Source organism: Prionailurus viverrinus, chromosome A1, assembly GCF_022837055.1.
Source record: "Prionailurus viverrinus isolate Anna chromosome A1, UM_Priviv_1.0, whole genome shotgun sequence".
Lineage (NCBI taxonomy): Eukaryota > Metazoa > Chordata > Mammalia > Carnivora > Felidae > Prionailurus > Prionailurus viverrinus.
This window is the reverse complement of record NC_062561.1, coordinates 207,635,220-207,653,796: the sequence shown is the minus strand read 5'-3', so window position 1 is coordinate 207,653,796 and position 18,577 is coordinate 207,635,220. Positions and strand designations below refer to the sequence as shown.

Below are 18,577 nucleotides of genomic sequence, written 5' to 3'. Positions count from 1 at the left end.
TATTTTTATTTTTATTAAAAAATTTTTTTTAAATGTTTATTTTATTTTTGAGAGAGACAGACAGACAGACAGAGAGTGTGAGCGGGGTGGGGTCAGAGAGGGAGAAACAGAATCCCAAGCAATCTCCAGGCTCTGAGCTGTCAGCACAGAGCCCTATGTGGGGCTTGAAATCACAAACTGCGAGATCATGACCAGAGCCAAAGTTGGACGCTTAACCGAATGAGCCACCCAGGCGCCCCTAGCTGAACCATTTAGAAACACATTCCATGATGCTTCATCCCAAAATATATATTTATTTCCTAATAAATAAGATAGTCTCCTGTATAACATAATGTTCTTATTATACTAAGAACATTAAGAATATGAACAATAATTCCCTAATATCATCTACTGTCAGGTAATGATCGTGTTTTTCTTTTCTTTTTCCTTTTAATAGATATTTTTGAGAGTCGTTTCAGATTTACAGCACAATCGAGCAAAAAGTACGAAGAGTTTCCATATACCCCTGTCAGAAACTAAGGCCTCCCCACTCTCAGCATCCTCCACCACGGGAGTGCATTTGTTCTAAGTGATGAATCTACGTTCACATATCATCATTGCCCAAAGTGCATAGTTTATGTTAGGGTTCCTTCTTGGTGTTATACATTCTATGGGCTTGGACAAATGTATAATGCCATGTGTCTACCATGATAGTGTGATGTAGAGCAATTTCACTGTTCTAACAATCCTCCATGCTCCAACTATTTACTCCTCCCACCCACCACTGCTGGCAATCACTGATGTTTTCATTGTGTCCATAGTTTGTCCTTTACCAGAATAGGATGGGTTGTGTTTTAGTACTTGAGAGATATTTCACTTTTTTATTCTTCTCTTTGTTTCCTTTGTGCATCCTGACCTATTTCACTTGATTTCTCCTCGTATAGGAACTCAAAGCAATGTTCTGCGAGGGACCCCATTTGTCAGGGGGGGCAGTTCGGGCTTCGTGTCTGGCCTCAGTTTCCTGGAGCTGGACAATCCTGCTGGAAACAAAGAGCGATATGCTTCGTGGGCGGAATCTGTGACTGGTCTTCCCCAAGTCATAAAACAAAAGGTATGTCCTGCTCTGTTGAGAGCACACAAAGCAGACATGTTTATTCGCATTGGGAAAATGAGATTAAATCAAGGTGGTTAAACAGAGACAGCTGTAATTGGCATTTTTGTATCCCAATTATGTTTTGTATAGCAAAATGAGTGCATACATAATGATAAGAAACAGAAGATTCATTATCTTGCATGTCCATATTTCAATTGTAAAGGTTAAATGTCTTGTAAATCCCAAGAGAAATTAGTAACAAAATTTGCATTTTAAGCTTTTGACCTAAATTTGATTATGTTTTCCTTGGTCTCTAATTCAGAGGAATTATAGATTCTTGCAAGAGGAAGGCATTTAGGCTTGTCTACTGTCTCATCAGATCACCTTTGTTCCTCTGGCCATGGCATGTAGGCTCTTGGAGACATGTAAATTAAAATAGAACAAATCTGACTGGCAGAATTTTAGGATGTTTTATTGATACAGTCACTTCTGTCATAATGCTACGTATGTGTTCCTAAAATCAGACAGCTAGACAGAATTGCACAATGAAGACCCCCTGGCTTATGGGGAAAATGGATTAAGGACACAATACTCAAAAACTTGATCTATGACACTCATTAAAAAAAAATAGGCATCAGTAAAAACAATAGTATAGCTTTGTATGTGTTAAATTGTTAAGAAACGCATACATATTAATGTAGCACAATTCTTAGAAAAAGACTTGAAGCTTGCTGGGTGCTGGGTGGGTTAGAGCCTTTGAATTATTGGGAAGTGGCAGGAGGAGAGCTGCCAGAGGACAGACGGTTCCTGCATCAGATGTGGATGGGTGTAGTATATTACACAGGTGGTGAACCGCGTGGATGCTTGAAGTGTGTGCTTGTGTGTGTGTGTGTTTTGTGTATTCCTATGTTGGTTCAGTTGTGTCCACTTTTCTGGGTTCACCTGGTTTTTCTTACAGATGAAATTGTATGAAATTTGTGATATGTTCATGGTGTTCCCTAACACATCCATCCCAGTGGAACAAATTTACCCTTTCAAAACAAGTGCTGTGGCAGAACTGATTCTATGATCTATTCTTTGTCATGGGAGTCAAGAAATGTCTCAGGTTGGGGCACCTGGGTGGCGCAGGCGGTTAAGCGTCCGACTTCAGCCAGGTCACGATCTCACGGTCCGTGAGTTCGAGCCCCGCCTCAGGCTCTGGGCTGATGGCTCGGAGCCTGGAGCCTGTTTCCGATTCTGTGTCTCCCTCTCTCTCTGCCCCTCCCCCGTTCATGCTCTGTCTCTCTCTGTCCCCAAAATAAATAAATGTTGAAAAAAAAAATTAAAAAAAAAAAAAAAAGAAATGTCTCAGGTGAAACTTGACTTGGACACATTTTATAATCCGCCCCCTCCCCCCCAAATTACAAAAGCTTCTTAAGCACCCTCCCAACACCATATCCACCCATTTGCCTCTAAGTAAGGGTAAAAGGAAGAGGCCAGTTTTCCTGGAGGTCTTATCATAACGTGCCACCATCGATATTCACAATGACCTATTTTCAATACCAGTGCCCCGTTACAAATCTTAAAAAATTCTAAATTGTTGATTAGGGAGGATCAGACATTCCTTCTCATTCTCAACTCTGCATTTCTCCACATAGGACTGTCACTATCATAGCTGTGCTAACTTATTATAGGTATACGTTCACGCAATGCCATCCAGTCAGTTCTTTTATAATGCAGCGTGAGAGAGTTTGGGCAGAGACGGAGAGAGATGTGGCTGGGTCTGTAAGTTATCCTCCTACTCCAGTGGTATGCTGTAGCCAGCTCAAGATGGACCCTCATAACAGCCAAAGGTGCCTATCTCTTCCCGACTCCATAGTCACTGGCATCCCAGTGGCAACCTGAAATCGGCCATGGGAAGAGTAGTTATACTGCAGAAATTGGCAAATGCTACAAATCAGAGCATTTTTGTTCTTAGGAGAGCAGATTGTTAAAGCTTAGCCAGCACATCTAGGGGCTCCAAGCTGCTTTTCATCAGACATATTCAACACAGAGAAGTAATGTCTGTCTGTTTTAAATTTTGTCAGGAAGAAAGAGTCATGGTCTCTGCTAAGAGACATGCTAAGTCTCTTAGAGCTGGGTATTTAATCTTAAATTTAATTGCACTTGCTTCTTCACTGTAATTTAAGTGCATTTCCTTTTCTTTTGCCCTCTGCAAGGGTAGAAATGTACTTCCTTCAAAATAATCTTTCAATAACTAGAAAATGAATGTCCTGTTGGTTTTGAAAAATTTTATGCAAGATACAAAAAATATTCCTTCCCTGTTCGCTCCTATTTTTCCCTTTGTCTTGCAAAGAAAATGAATTGCTTTCTTTTTATTTGAACAAGAAATAATTGGAATTAAGATGAGAGTGGCTTTTGATTTTTATTTTAATGGAGATTCAGCCTAAATGCCAGGAGAAAAATATTCTTGCCTAAAACCCTGATATACTGACCATGATGTCTTTATCTGTATAGCTGACCCCTCTGTATGAGCTGGTAAAGGAAGTACCCTGTGCCTCTGTGAAAAGACTATACCTGAAGCGGGCTCTTGAGGAATATCTGGATGAATTTGACCCCTGCCATTGCCAACCTTGTCAAAATGGCGGCATTGCCACCGTCGAGGGGACCCAGTGTCAGTGCCATTGCAAACCATACACATTTGGTGTGGCTTGTGAGCAAGGAGTCCTCGTGGGAAATGAAGCAGGTCAGTGTGCTGAGTTTTTGCTAGTTATGCTGGACACTATGAAAAAGGAATCACTCTTTTCTGCTGATCCCTGAGATCATGCTTCTTTGTGTATTAATTTAGTGTCTCCCTTCCTATTGCACTTCTGGGTTCTAGCAAGGGGGTTAAGGCCCTCTGCTGTCTCTGTTTTCTTGTCTTAATGAATAGACCCACCATGCCCTCCATTCCCTGTTCTCCATTAGAATAGATTAATGCCTAAAACACGTCTCTCTTTTATGCCATAGTCAGCTCATTGAGGTTTTGTCGTAACAGGTCTGTGCAGCTAGTGTGCACATGGCTTAACCTTTCCAATCGCAAGCTCTTTGAAATATCTCTATTTCTATTTTGTATTATGTTTTATCAATCAATTACTCACAAGTACTTTATGAACATCCGCTGAATGTGCTCAACTGAAGGCTTGGTGCTTTAGAGGCACGTCAGTTCACACAGAACTATGTGAAGTTTGACTTTATGAGTAGACAAAGTGTGGGACAGTTTTGTATTTATTTATATGCCTCTCTCCTCTAGAAAACTCATTTCTTAAGGTCAGGGCTGTGATTCCTTTTTTTTATTCCCAGAGCCCAACAAGGCTTGATTCATAGAAGTCACTTAACAAATGTTTGATGAATGAATGAATACATGACTGAACTATGATTGCTTGTAGACAAGCGTCAGGAAAGCCTCCTTGCCTCCAAATGTCTTCCCAAGTAGCCTGTCTGGTAAATTGAAATTCTACCACTTTGATTTCATTCCTTTGTGGCTTGGATTTCCTATTATTTGATAAAATGGAAGCTCCCCCTGCTGGTAAGGATTGGGGTAGCGATCATAATATATCAAGCTATTGTTACCCCTGTTAATATACTCAGAGGACTACTTTATTAACTCAATTTCTAATTATGGAAGAAAGTATAAGGAAACTCATTGGAAGATATAATCACATTAGTTTAGTTTTGGTGTGTATGATACTGAGGGGTGGGTGCCGAGTGGAGGAGAGACGGATGTAGGCTACACGGTAGAAATAGGTAAGGAGCAGTAAACAAAACCATCTATCAATTGGAAGTAATGTTTCAGGAGCATGGTCTCTGAGATCTGTTTGTAACCAGGAAAGCCAAGTTCTTAGAATATAGTGCAAGTTCTCTCTTGCCTACCCCAAGGTATATGATGGGGGAAAATTCTAAAAGCACCGCTGGTCATGAATCGGCCCTGAGTTGGAAGGTGGCCAGGCTGGGTTGAGGAAGTGCCTGCAGACTGAAGGATGTTGACAGGAGGTAAAAGCATTTCTCCTTCTTATGCATTTCCTCATTTTGCACAGTGCCAGCTCTGAGGTTGGCAGTCTGGAACCCAGTAGATTATGTTCTTCTCATGCCCAACCATGGCTTTTCCAATAAAAATGTTAACAGTAGGAACTGCTGTAATGAGAGGAGCCTGGACTCGGCCATAAGACCATGTTGCTGTCTGGACAGGACTCTTGGCAGCCATTGCAGCACCGGACATGACATTTAACCCCCTTGCCTTAGATCCCATACCTATCAAATGAGAATGGTAACAGACTTCCTGCCCACCCGGATTCATTCTTGTGAGAAGTAAATGAATGGCATGAGGTATGACAAAATGCTCTGAAACAGTTCTAAAATAATAAACAAATTTAAGATATAATTGCAAGAAGTTCGTTGATGCAGCCTTAATATCAACAAACCCAGTCAATGTGCAGAGACATTATGGTCATTGAAGAAGACCTCCTGAACAGAGTGAAGGTAGTATGTGCCCAGACTGTCCCCTCCCTCAATAACTGCCTGAGCATGAAGCTTAATACTAGACTCTGAAATCTTTCTCTCCAAGTACTTTCTGAACAGTCTTTCTCTTATCTTACAGGAGGGGTTGATGGAGGTTGGAGTTGCTGGTCCTCTTGGGGCCCCTGCGTTCAAGGGAAGAAATCAAGGAGCCGAGAATGCAATAACCCACCTCCCAGTGGAGGCGGGCAGTCTTGTATTGGAGAGCCAACAGAAAGCAGGCAATGCGAGGAGGAGGAACTCCAGCATTTGCGGTAATGGTGACCAGATCTCCTGGCAATTGCATAGAATAGAGTGCCCTCTGCAAGAAGCATGGAATATGTGATTGCTGCTATTAAAAGATTTAAAAATTAAATGACGATTTTTATCAGTGACTTTGCCTTTAGCAGTGGGGTCAGTTGAAGGAAGAAGGCATGTGTGGACAGCTTGCACTTGTGTGTTTCAAGTTTTTCTGATAGAGATGTTACAAAAGGCTGGGTAACTAGAAGGTCATCTGGCCAAGGGGATCTGAGCAGCAGCTTTGGCATCAAGCAGATCTAACACTTTGCTGTGTGACCTTGGTAACACCTCTAAAATTAGTATAATCATAGAAGGTAAAACAATAGTAAAATGTCAGAATTAAATGAGATTCAGCATAGAAAGTGATTAGCACAGTGCCCAGCACATAGTAAGCATTGATTAATAGTTGTATTACTCTTCAGATATACCAATCCTATTCATTCATTTATTCATGTATTCATGTATTCATTCATTCATTCATTCATTCATTCATTCAGGATTAAGCATAAAGCCAGATGCTCTAGATGGCTAATATCTTGACTGATTAGCCCAGTTGTCTGACACCAACTTCCCATTTGCCGGGACCTTGCAAATTCATCAAGTCTCCTGACTAGGAAGCTGGAGAGCATATGGAATTACTGTAGGAGGAGAAGCTACCTTCGGGGCACATATCTCTGGGAGGATGAGGGTCTCCAGCAGAGGAGTCCTCTATGGACTGGGCTTCTTTTCCCAGCCACTAGACATGAAGCTGGAAGGAAAGGAGCATCCTACGGAGGCACTGAAGGAATTCTCACTCTTCTTGGTGCTTGGAGGGAGAGAATGTTCTCCTCCTCCTGCCCAGTACAAAGAGGAAAATCATGATCAATACTTCACATTTCTGAGTTTCCTCAAAGTGTGGAAAGCGTATAAGGAACTCAGCTGAGAAGGAGGTGACATTCACGGGCTATTCTGTAATGCTTTCCCTCAGATTTCAGATCTCTGGAGTGGAGGTGGTACTGGTGGCACGTTGGCTTCAGAGGCCATAAAACTATTGTTTAATGATGGATGTCACTGGGATTACCATTATTATGAGCTTCCTCTAGAGATTGCCTTGCAGGAGGTAGAAAGAGCATGACATTAGGAGCCGAACCGACTACAACATGAATGCAGCCTTGGTATTTCTTACCTTATAATCTTGGACAAGTCATTCAAACTTTCTTTTCGTCGCATACCTCATAGGGTTACTGTGAAGGTGCATTGAGATGTTGCGTATTTATAGAGCAACTGCCAAGTTGCCTAGCAGAGAGTAGATGTTCCCTTTCTTGCAGGGTCACTAACAGGAATTCCTTTATTTTTAATCCAGAATCAATTCTGTGTTAAAGGCACTTCAGAACCAGACAGCCGAAGAAAAAGTAGGTCTGAGGCAGGTGACCTCTAGAAATCCCATGAAGTAGGTGTTTTGTCCAGAGACTTTTATTTCCTTTTCTTTCTCTTTGTTTTTCATACTACTGACTTAGTAGCTATTTTTTGGTAGTTTATGTTTGAATTTTCTATCACAGGATATGATCAGATATTGATCCCGAGAATGACAAAAATAGCACATCAGCATGTTTACAGGAATGGAGTTCTTTCAGATGTTAATGAAAAATTCGCTGTGGTGCAAAATATTTATTATGCTGTGGAAATCCATCACATTAATTATGTTTTGTTTCCTTTTCCTTTCAGATTGCTTGAACCACATTGTTTTCCTTTGTCTTTGGTTCCAAAAGAATTCTGTCCATCACCTCCTGCCTTGAAAGATGGATTTGTTCAAGTTGGTTATGAAAGATATATTGTTTTCCTCTGCATATGCTCTTTGCTCCAAGTTCTCTCTCTCCCTAATGTCATAATCGATTTCCTTCTTCCATGATGAAATAGTGCTACAAATAGTTTATATGTGCATTTTAGTTTTAGTGGTAAGGGTTTTAGTTTGTGACTTTACTTCTTTGGCCAAGGTGATTAGAATTCTGCAGAAGGCAGTATATCTTCTGCAGTAAGGTAAATCAATACTGCTGCCCAATGAAATTAGAAATGTAATCATGCCAGAAGGCTGTTAAACATTTCCATTCTTAACACTAAAATAAGAATCCATAAGCAAGTTCTGCAGCAAAGAGGACTTTCTCTATTCTTGCCACTGAGAAATGTCTTTCTAAAGATTTTTAAAAAATGTTTATTTATTTATTTTTGAGAGAGAGAGAACAGGGGAGGGGCAGAGAGAGAAGGAGAGATTGAATCCCAAGCAGGCTCTGTGCTGTCAGACGCCGGGCTTGAACCCATGAACTGTGAGATCATGACCTGAGCTGAAATCAAGAGACACTTAACTGACTGAGCCACCCAGGCATCCTGAGAAATGTCTTTAAAAATTTTTTTTCAGAAATTTTGGGTTTGGGAAGAAATATTGGGTTTATTCCAGAAGCCAATAAGACATTTTGCCAGCATTGGTGAGATATGGGTCATTATACTTGGAGTGATTTTCTTGTTTAGGAAGGAACACAAATCACCTGCCACTTGTCATTCTAGGGAATTTTCTTGGCCTTGCGGCCATATTAATTTCTGCTCTTCTCACTGCTTGTTATGATGAGGCTTTGGCCTCAAGCTCCAATGAAGTCTCCTACTGGCTCACGTAGGAGGCTTTCGTCAGGACCCTCTCAGTGCCGCCAGCCTTGCTTTCTCAGAGGGTTTGCCTTTGAAATTCTAGGCCTTTAAACACACACACTGACATTTTGCTGAAGTTTCCCCAAATGTAGATACTGTTGGGAAATGGAAGAGGGCTTCTGTGTGTGTGTGTGTGTGTGTGTGTGGACAGAGGGGAATGAGCCCAACATCTCTAACACTCATTCTGTCCCAATACAGTCACCACAATCTACTAAGTTCCCGAAGGAAACACAGGCTTGGTGAACAAGGCCAAACAAACTCATATACTTCAGCAAACCATGAACTGTTGTCCCAAACTTCAGTGCATGTGGTGTCCTGTAAAGGGCAGGGGTTCTGAACACTGCCCCATGGACGGGCTACATCACAGTCACACAGAGAACTTAAGAATAGAGATTGCTCCTTGCCCCTTACCTTCCTTTTTTTTTTTTTTTTTTCTTTCTCATTCTGTAGGTTTAGGATAGAGCCTAAGAGTTGTGCTTTTTTTTTTAAAATCGCTACTAGTGGTTCTGATACAGAACCAAGTTTGGACACTGTTATAACAGTCCCTTCTGTCAGGCAGACGAAGGCCTATTGGCTAGAACCAAAGCAAATCAACTGTCCTTTCCCAATTTATTCAAACTCAAGTATTAACCTGGGCCCTTTGTTTCCTACCAACTGGAGCCAGACTGGACCAGGACTGACAGTGAATAGTAGAAGGCACCTTGGGATTTGGTTCTAATGCCTGGAGTAGCCAGGTGCTAATGCCTAGCTCTCAGCCCTTCCCCAGGCCGATTTTCTTTACCACCCCTGGGGTGGCAGAGAGCCCCAAGAATGAGGAAAGGAACTAATAGAGATCCCCAAAGAGCATGATTACCCCTTTAAGTTTCAGCTTCAAATTCTTCCTTGCTTCACCATGAAAGCTCACCTCCTGGCATGTCCTTGAATCTGGCCCAGCCACAGTGGCCCTTCCCTTACAGGGTAGGGGCTGGAGCTTAGGATGGGAGAAGATCAGCATTACACTCCCTCTAAAAGTCATCAGTGAGAAACTTAAACTTTCATAAACATGCTGATAGGATTTGCACATTTCTGTCTGTTCCTACCAGCTTTTATTAGGCGGTATGGCCAATGAGCAGCCCATGACGTCTTACTATGAAGACCTGACCAACAAGTACATTTCCGAGATCTGATAACAACTGTCTTTTCCTGGAACATGCAGGGGCCGGGGGGGAAGGGACTTGGGCAGTGTCCACAAAAGTAATTTTGGTAAAATGCTTAGTACAGTGCTTGGTATTTGGGGACAATTAATAAATTATATGTGGCATTAATGGCTTTATTTTAGTTAATGGTAGTACCAGTGTCATTGACTAGGACCATACAGGGAAAATTGTTTTTACAGATAATTTTTTAAATTAGTTATTTGAACTTAGTTTGCCTGATGACTAAAAGAAGGCATCACTTATAGCCCAAATATATCTAAAGAAACTTTTTTTAATGCAAAATAGACATACTCTCTCTCTCTCTTTTATTTCTCTTTAGGATGAAGGTGCCATGTTTCCTGTTGGGAAAAACATAGTATATACTTGCAATGAAGGTTACTCTCTAATTGGAGACCCTGTAGCCAGATGTGGAGAAGATTTACAGTGGCTTGTTGGGGAAATGCATTGTCAGAGTGAGTGGACTTGGTTGTAGCATATAACTTAAGATGAGAGAATAATGTGGAAGGGAATGAATCAAGATGAATAACCGCTCACTGTGTGGCCTGTGTCTTGACATTCCTTTCCTGAGAAGCTCATATGCTCCTGTTCAAGTTTCAGCTGTGTCTTGAAAAAGCCCTCAGCAGTCTCTAGTTGATAGTGCTTCTGTTAGGCGAGGCACATTTCACTGCAATTTTAACGTTTCTGGTGCAAATTCGAATAGGCCAGGGAGCTCCATTCTGGCTAAGACCTTCAGAACATCCCATATAGTTCAATTTCTAGGGATGTGACCAAATCAGTGTACTTCCTTGATTGTCCTGCAGTATTAGTTGGTTCAGCAGATGGATAGAGCTGTAGAGATACATTTTTTGCTATATCAGTTGGTCTAGGCCATGGAGAAAAACCTAGTGTACACGTGAACATCTTTTTCTTCTTGGGTATGTACCTCTGAATAAAGTCTCTGAGTCATACGATGTACATACATTTAGACTTAGATGCTACCAGACTCCCAAATGGTTGTACTAATTTACATCCCTACCAGGGTCTGAGAAGCCAAGATTGCTCTGTATCCTTATCAACACTTGATATCAACAATCTTTAAAAAAATTTTAGCTATACTGATGAGTGTGTAGCAATATCTTATTTTCTAATTTTGACTTTTCAATTTATATTTTTCCTGGTGACTATGTTATGATGCCTGTTTTCATGTTTATTTTCCATTTGCATATCCTCTTTGATGAAGTGACTGTCCAATCTTTAGCTCCCCTTTTCTGTTGGTTTGTCTTTTTCTTATTTGTAGGACCTCCTCTCTTCCTCTTTGTTTCTGTCTCTATCTGTCTCTCTGTCTCTCTCGCCTGGAGTCCTTGAGCAGAAATTACTGAAATAGAATATAAACATTTTCTAGCTTACAGTAACAAAGCCAAAAGTTGGTTCTTTGAAACATTTAATAAGATGCTTTTGCTTGAAGAGATTTTTTTCCCTTTATTGTGAATCTGCTGATAAGAAGTTGACCCAGTCTTTGTTCATCTTAAAATGTCTTTGTTTTATCTTCATTTTTGAAGGATGTTTTTATGGGTAAGGAATTCTAGGTTAGCAGTTATTTTATTTAAGCTCTTTAAAGATTTTATTCTAGTGAGACATTCACTCTTAGTCATACCACTTCTGGTTTGGAAATCTTATGTCTGGACGCTTTTGAGAATTTCTCTTTTTTTCTGGTCTTTGGGTTTCAGAAGCACCTCCACAGTGATGTGCTGAGGTGTGATTTTCTTTGTCTCTACCCTGGTTAATATTTGAAGCACTTCTTGAATCTGTGCTTTTATGTCTTTTGTCAATTTCAGGAGCTTCTTCGCCATTGTGTCCTCAATTATTGCCTCTGCCCAATTCTTGCCCATTTTTCCTCACAAGACACAAATGATATATTTTTTTAGATTGTATATATTACTACATTATTTTGTTTTACATAATTTTTTTCTTCTCTCCGTTTCATCCTAAATATTTTTTAATTGATCTAACTTCCAGTTTATTAATTCTCTGTACACTTGTATATAATTTGCTTTTAAGAACTCTGTTGAGTTCTTAATTTCATTTTCCAATTCTAGATATTTCATTTGTCCACTTTTCTATACTTGCCTTTTCTCCATTGAAATTCTGTGCCTTGTCATTTAATTTTTTCCCAACATGTAAATCACAGTTATTTCAGGGTCCATGGCTGTTAATCCCATTCTCTGGACCTACTGGGGGTCTGTTTCTATTGTCTTTTTTGGGGTTTTGGTGAATTCTTTTCCTTTTAAATGTCAGAATAGTTTTGATTAAATGCCAGACTTTATGTGTGAAAAAATAATGGAATAGTCTGAGGTTTTGGATGATGTTCTCTTCCTCTAGAAAAGACTTGATTTTGTTTCCTGCAAACAGTGAGGCTGTTTTATGTCCGGTTTACCTTTATTCCTAGGGTGTAACCATTAAGGGATCCTAGTGGAAGGTCTGAGATATCTTCCTAGGTCCCTCCTTTGTGACAGGACTGGACTCTACCTCTTTGTCCCCTACCCAATTAGACTGTTAAAAACTCTACTCAGCTTTTCAGCCACGAGCTATAGTTCCTCCTTAGTTTAGCAGCCTTTAAGCATTTTTTTTTTCAAACTTAACAAATACCTCAAGGAGAAAGGCATTACCAAATGTTGTAATCACCCCTTTAGACTTCTCGCTAGAATCTTGTACCTTCAAATTTTCATGACCTTGGTATCTCTCTGATGCTTTCAGAAGTACTTTTTCCTTTACTTTTGTATAGCTTTTCTATTTGTCTTTGTGAAGCCAGTGATTGCGTCATGGCCAGAAACAAACAAATCTGATGCTAGATTATTAGCTTTATGAAGGCAGGATATGTAACTTGTATCTTGTTAAATCCCTAGCAGCATACAACGTACTTCATTAAATATAAGCACTCTATAGATGCTGTTTTTGAATTAATGAGTGAATGGAATTTCTGATGGAAATGGTACAGAAACAGAGCAGTATTTTGTAGAATATTGTCCGAAGTCCATTAGAGAGATTGCCAATTTTTTTTTTCAAATCATGAATTCTGATTTGCTTCCCATAAGTATACATGTTTCTCTTTTTTCTCTTTGCTGTCTTCTCAAGCAGAAGATTTGAGGTCATGAATGTAACTGAGAAAGACTAGAGATGGAAAACCAAAGAACATTTAATACTTGTATGGTTTCAAGGTTAAAAGTGGTTCTTTAAAACTTTCAAAAAATAAAAATATCTAATTGGATATATGCTAATGGTATGCAAACAATATGCAAATTTTCTTGGGAAAATTCTGGTGGGACTTCATCAGACCAGAGAGATAAGTGGCAGCTATTGAAAGTTTAGTTTTGACAGCAGCCTGGGCTTTTTAGGTCTCTGTTTATAAGGCTGATTCATTTTATGTTGTCACATTGCTTTGAGGGCAGGAGTGGAGGATGGGAACTGTTTTGGTCTTCAGTCTTTTATTGGTCAATTACATGCTGGGCACTGTGGGACATGTCTTTCAGGGCATCCTAGGAGTGAACTTACCTCTTCCTCTTTGTCCTCTAATGTGAAAAAGCAGAGCGTGTGTATTAACACTATTCGAAGTTGTCTTTTTTAAAAAAAGATGGCTTAGGAAAGCAATGACCTTTGTATTCTGTTTTCTTCTATCTTTAGAAATTGCCTGTGTTCTACCTGCCTTGATGGATGGGATACAGAGTCATCCCCACAAACCTTTCTATGCAATTGGTGAGAAAGTGACCATTTCCTGTTCAGGTGACATGTCCTTAAAAGGTCCTTCAACATTTCTCTGTGGATCCAGCCTTAAGTGGAGTCCTGATATGAAGAATGTTCAGTGTGTGCAGAAAGGTGAGTAGCTTGTAGGTCTGTCCAAGGACACCTGCACTCAGGTGAGTGAGGGTCCTTGTGGCGGTCCTTTATGGCACTGGATGGCCATAACTGTGAGTTATTCCCTTTGTCCTTGTCCCCCTACAAGAAGGTTGGCTCATAGATGGGGTAACAGACTTTGTTTCACGTGGCATAGATAGAGTCATGGAAAGCAAGGAAAAGCAAGAAGAGCCCTGTGGTTCTGAAACTAACTTAAATCCTTATCAAAGATTAGCTTTGTATCTGTTTTGGTGCCAAGAAAATAAAGGATTTTCAAAGGATGATTTCTGGCTTTTTTCCTGATTTTTTAAATGTACTTTTATTAAGTACCGAGTTTAAAAACATTCTGTATGTTTCCTTTCTGGGTTTTCAGAGGGTTTATTGGCGTTATTGAAATAGAAAACTTAAAAGCATTTACATTTAACACTGCAGAGCAGAAGTTATTTAAAGCAAAGTGTTGTGGCTTGTGAAGCCGTTTTTAAGAGTGGAAATCCAAAAATCCAGTATTTTGAACATCAGGCAAATTAAAATGGTCTTTAAAGTAGCTATGGTAAGAAGAGATTTAAAAAGCCAAACTATTTCTTTTTAGAGATATTTACGGTGGGATGGATTTATTTTTTAAATAACCTCCTATTTCTTCTTTACTTACATTTTTTTAAATAAATGGAAAATACATGTTTGTGACAATTAAAAAACAGGAAAGAAGGAAAACTCACTTGCATTCAATTTTGTATGGTATTCTTATTTTTCTAGTGTATGACTTTATTTTTTATTAGTTTTTTTTTTAATGTTTATTTATTATTGAGAGAGAGAGCATGAGCATGGGAGGGGCAGAGAGGGGAAGACACAGAATCTGAAGCAGGCTCCCGGTTCTGAGCTGTCAGCACAGAGCCCGACGTGGGGCTTGAACTCACAAACCGTGAGATCATGACCAGAGCCGAAGTTGCACGCTTAACCGATTGAGCCACCCAGGCGCCCCTCCAATGTATGACTTTTATTTAATTCAATGCTGAAGTTTGCCTTTTACAGTGAGTATGAAGTACTAGATTTCATGAGTGATACCATCAGATGGATCAGATGGTCACAACTTAAGAGAGGGCAGGCTGCACAGAGCCATCTGTGGCTGATGGCGGGCATGGGCTGTGGTATGAAACATAGATGCTGATGACAGAAAACAGGAGGGCAGCATGGCCAATGGTGTGCCTGCTGTTCTGGTTCCTACGTGCTCGTTAGCAGTCAGAGGTCCAGAGCAGGGACAAGTGCTTTGTTTTTTACTGCGCTGAAGCATAAATAGGAATTTATCAGGCATGTTTGAAGTAATGGACCTGTACCAGGAATTCTAAAATTAAAGAGAACAATGTACACTTGATGAGGTTGCTCTTTTATTCCGAATGAGATATTATATACTATCTTTCTAAAATGTCTCCTTCATTCGTTTTGTAGCACAATTCAGTATGTATTTTCTCCTACACAGTAGCAAATTCTATTAAAGTTTTAATTAAGGGTATTTTTCAGGCCTGTGTGTTTTTCAGAAGTCATGATGAATATTAATAGTAACTACCCTTAAAATATGTCTATCACAAATAACAAACTCCAGGTTTGTCAGTCTCCGAGGTTGAGCTTTTTCAATACCTGATGTATCGGTATTTAGTCTTTTTTTTTTATTGTGGTAAAATAAACATAACATAAAATTTACCATTTTAGCTATTTTTAAATGGACAGTTCAATGCATTAAGTGCATTCCCATTATCGTGCAACCAACATCACCAACCATCTCCAGGACTTTCTCATCTTCCCAACTGAAACCCTGTGCTCATTAAACACTAACCACTGATTTGTCCCTCCCTCCATCAGTATGTAGTTTTGACATAAAGATATAGGAAGTTAAGAAAGCTGTGTTCTTAAATGCAAAGGTCTTCGGTCTAGCTGATTCTACCCGTGATTTTTCATAAAGAAATTGTAATAACTTCTGGAAAACATTTAAAATCTAAACTGTCATTCTTATGAATGATTAACAAATAAACTTTTAAAAAATATTTCCAGTTTTATTGAGAAATAATTGACATACATCACTGTAGAAGTTCAAGGTATACAGCGTGATGGTTTGATTTGCATCTACTGTGAAATGATGACCACGGTAGGTCTGCTTAACATCCGTCATCTCACAAAAGCACAATTAAAAAAAGAAAAGAGGGATGCCGGAATGGCTCAGTCGGTTAAGCGTCCCACTTTGCTTATGTCATGATCTCATGGTTCATGAGTTCGAGCCCCATGTTAGGCTCTGTGCTGACAGCTCAGAGCCTGGAGCCTGCTTCAGAGTCTGTGTCTCCCTCTCTCTCTCTGCCCCTCCCCTGCTCATGCTCTGTCTCTCAAAAATAAATAAACGTTAAAAAAAAAAAAAGAAAAAAAGCAAATTTCTCCTTGTGATGAGAACTCTTATGATCCACTCCTCCAACACTCTACCTGTATATCATCGAGCAGCATCAACCACATTACATCCCCAATACTCATCTCTCTTATAACTGGAATTTTGTACTCTTTGGCCACCTTCTTCCATTCCCCTCCCCCTCCCCTCATCTCTAGCAAATAAACGTCTAGGCACACTGAAGAGCTCATTTGCATGGCTTTATCATAGAACTTTAGTTTTGGTACATTTAGATTAGACTTTTCTTAACCCCAACACTATTGGAAGTTTGGGCCTGGGAGCTCTTTGTTGTGGGAGTCTGTCTTGTGCATTGTAAGATATTTAGATATTGCCAAATTGCCCCTGCTTGAGAAGCACTGATCTAGATAACACCACCTTTAAAAACATTTTATTTTGGAATAATTTTAGATTTCGGAAAGTTGCAAATAGAGTTTCTATATGCCCTTTACCATGTTCTCATAATATTAACATCTTATATAACTTGACATAATTTAGTGAGTTGACTAAGACATTAATATTAGTGCAATACTATTGACTAAACTACAGACTTTATTTATATATCACCAGTTTTTCCACGAATGTCTTTTTTTTAATGTTTATTTATTTTGGGAGAGAGAGAAAGCACAAGTGAGGGAGGGGCAGAGAGAGAAAGAGGGAGAGACAGAGAATCCCAAGCACACTCAGTGCTGTCCGCACACAGCCCACTGTGGGACTTGAACCCACAAACTGTGAGATCATGACCTGAGATAAAACCAAGAGTCGGATGCTTAACCAACTGAGCCACTGAGGCACCCCTTCACTGATGTTGTTTTAATGGTCTAGGATCCAATTCAGGATACTACATTGCATTTAGGATACTACTATTATAAAGGGGAGTATTTAAAGAATGAGTACTTATTATACACATTGCTGAACCTGGCAGGCTACAGTTCATATTATTACCATTTTTACAAGTTACGAATTGTCCCCGAGATTTTACTGTCTTATCTAAAGCTCTTAGGTTTTCCAAAGTGAGGAAGTATTGCATAGTTTGTGCATCCGTAAAAATATGCTTTTCAGATGAACTACCTTTATAAATATATCCAACAGAGAACTAGTTTTATGATGGGAAAGTATATATACCATTGAATTCCATTGTCATGAAGCAGGAAGGCGGTGGGAATAACAGGATGTTTTAGGTTAGTCACCTTGTAATCAGGTATAGCTGAGGAGACGACAGTTAAATTAAGCTCTTGTAAGCTGGCCTAAGGTGTTTTCCTGTCAAAGTTGGAATGATGGTTGACTTTTGATCCATTTGTAGAAAACACAAAGCAATGGAAAAGGTTTAATTAATGTAAGTACCTCTAGATATTTATTCACCGTTGAAAGGAGACCAATTAGACACTTACATGTGAGAGGTTGTTAACGGATCTTGGGGTACCAGGGAGTTCTCCATGTGGAGATCACATTACGGTGCTTTCTGCCCGACTATAGACAGAGGGGGCAACATGCAGTCCAAACAACAAACAGTTTATAAGCACCGACTGCTTGATGAAAGGGAGCCTGCTCCACTGGCCTTGAATTCAGACAAACATGGACTTAAATCCTGGCTTGACCAATTTGTTAAATGTGTGAACTAGCACTAGTTTCTTAACTTTTCTGACCCTTAATTTCTTTAACTCTGAAGTGGGCATTTGTTAGGGGGGATTAAATATCACAACAGCCACTGTTCCCACAGTAGTAAATGCTCAAGATATGGTAGCATTGAAATTATTTGTAGGCTTCTCCTAGGAACACTGTTGTTTGTAAAATGCTTTACAGCTTTTTTTTTTTTTAACTGTACAAATTTGTAGCAGTTGAGAATATTACAGAACCTGGTTCAACAATTAAAATAATAGTTTGTTTACCACAAAGAAGCTCTTCTAATGATTGCATCTCCCTTATCCTTTTTTTTTTTTAGAAACCACTTTAACCCTGGCAGTGCCTGAATGTCAGCCCTGGGAGAAACTGAAGAATTCAAGATGTGTTTGTAAAATGCCTTATGAATGTGGGTAAGCTCTGTCTTTGCTCACCTCTCTCTGGTTTGTTTTATTCAAGATAAAAAATGTTTTGGTAGATGCTAGTGTCTCTGTTTGATCCAGGGTGTTGCTTACCAAGGGTTAAAGATTTTTGCTTGCATTTTAATCTGGCCCATCTGCTGTCTGTTATTTGCCTGGGTCTCTGGGGCTGACACCAGTGGTGGTAAGCAGTGTTCTACTCTGTCTAGAGAAAGGCTGAAGGACTTGGGCACTGCTAGTTTTCTACATAAGATGGGGCAACATGAAAACTTGAGGATTTAGAGCTTACAAAGATTAGGATTGAAATTCCCTTGAAAGATACACTTTTTAAAAAAAAGTTTATTTCTTTATTTTGAGAGAGACAGAGACAGCACGAGCAGGGGAGGGGCAGAGAGAGAGGCAGAGAGAGAATCCCAAGCAGGCTCCGTGCTGTCAGCACAGAGCCCAATGCAGGGCTGGAACTCATGAAACCGTGAGATCGTGACCTGAGCTGAAA

At 39.8% G+C, this 18,577-nt stretch overlaps 1 protein-coding gene across 2 annotated transcripts in view; it reads left to right on the top strand.

Annotated features, from left to right (window-relative positions):
• Positions 1-18,577, top strand: part of C7 (complement C7) — a 57,318-nt gene that overhangs the window by 31,993 nt on the left and 6,748 nt on the right. For both annotated transcript variants that reach the window (XM_047823315.1, XM_047823323.1), the window contains 7 exons: positions 924-1,090; positions 3,569-3,797; positions 5,688-5,859; positions 7,589-7,676; positions 10,073-10,205; positions 13,411-13,602; positions 17,985-18,075. In XM_047823315.1, coding sequence (XP_047679271.1) covers positions 924-1,090; positions 3,569-3,797; positions 5,688-5,859; positions 7,589-7,676; positions 10,073-10,205; positions 13,411-13,602; positions 17,985-18,075 — 1,072 coding nt within the window. The remainder of the gene's footprint in view (positions 1-923; positions 1,091-3,568; positions 3,798-5,687; positions 5,860-7,588; positions 7,677-10,072; positions 10,206-13,410; positions 13,603-17,984; positions 18,076-18,577) is intronic.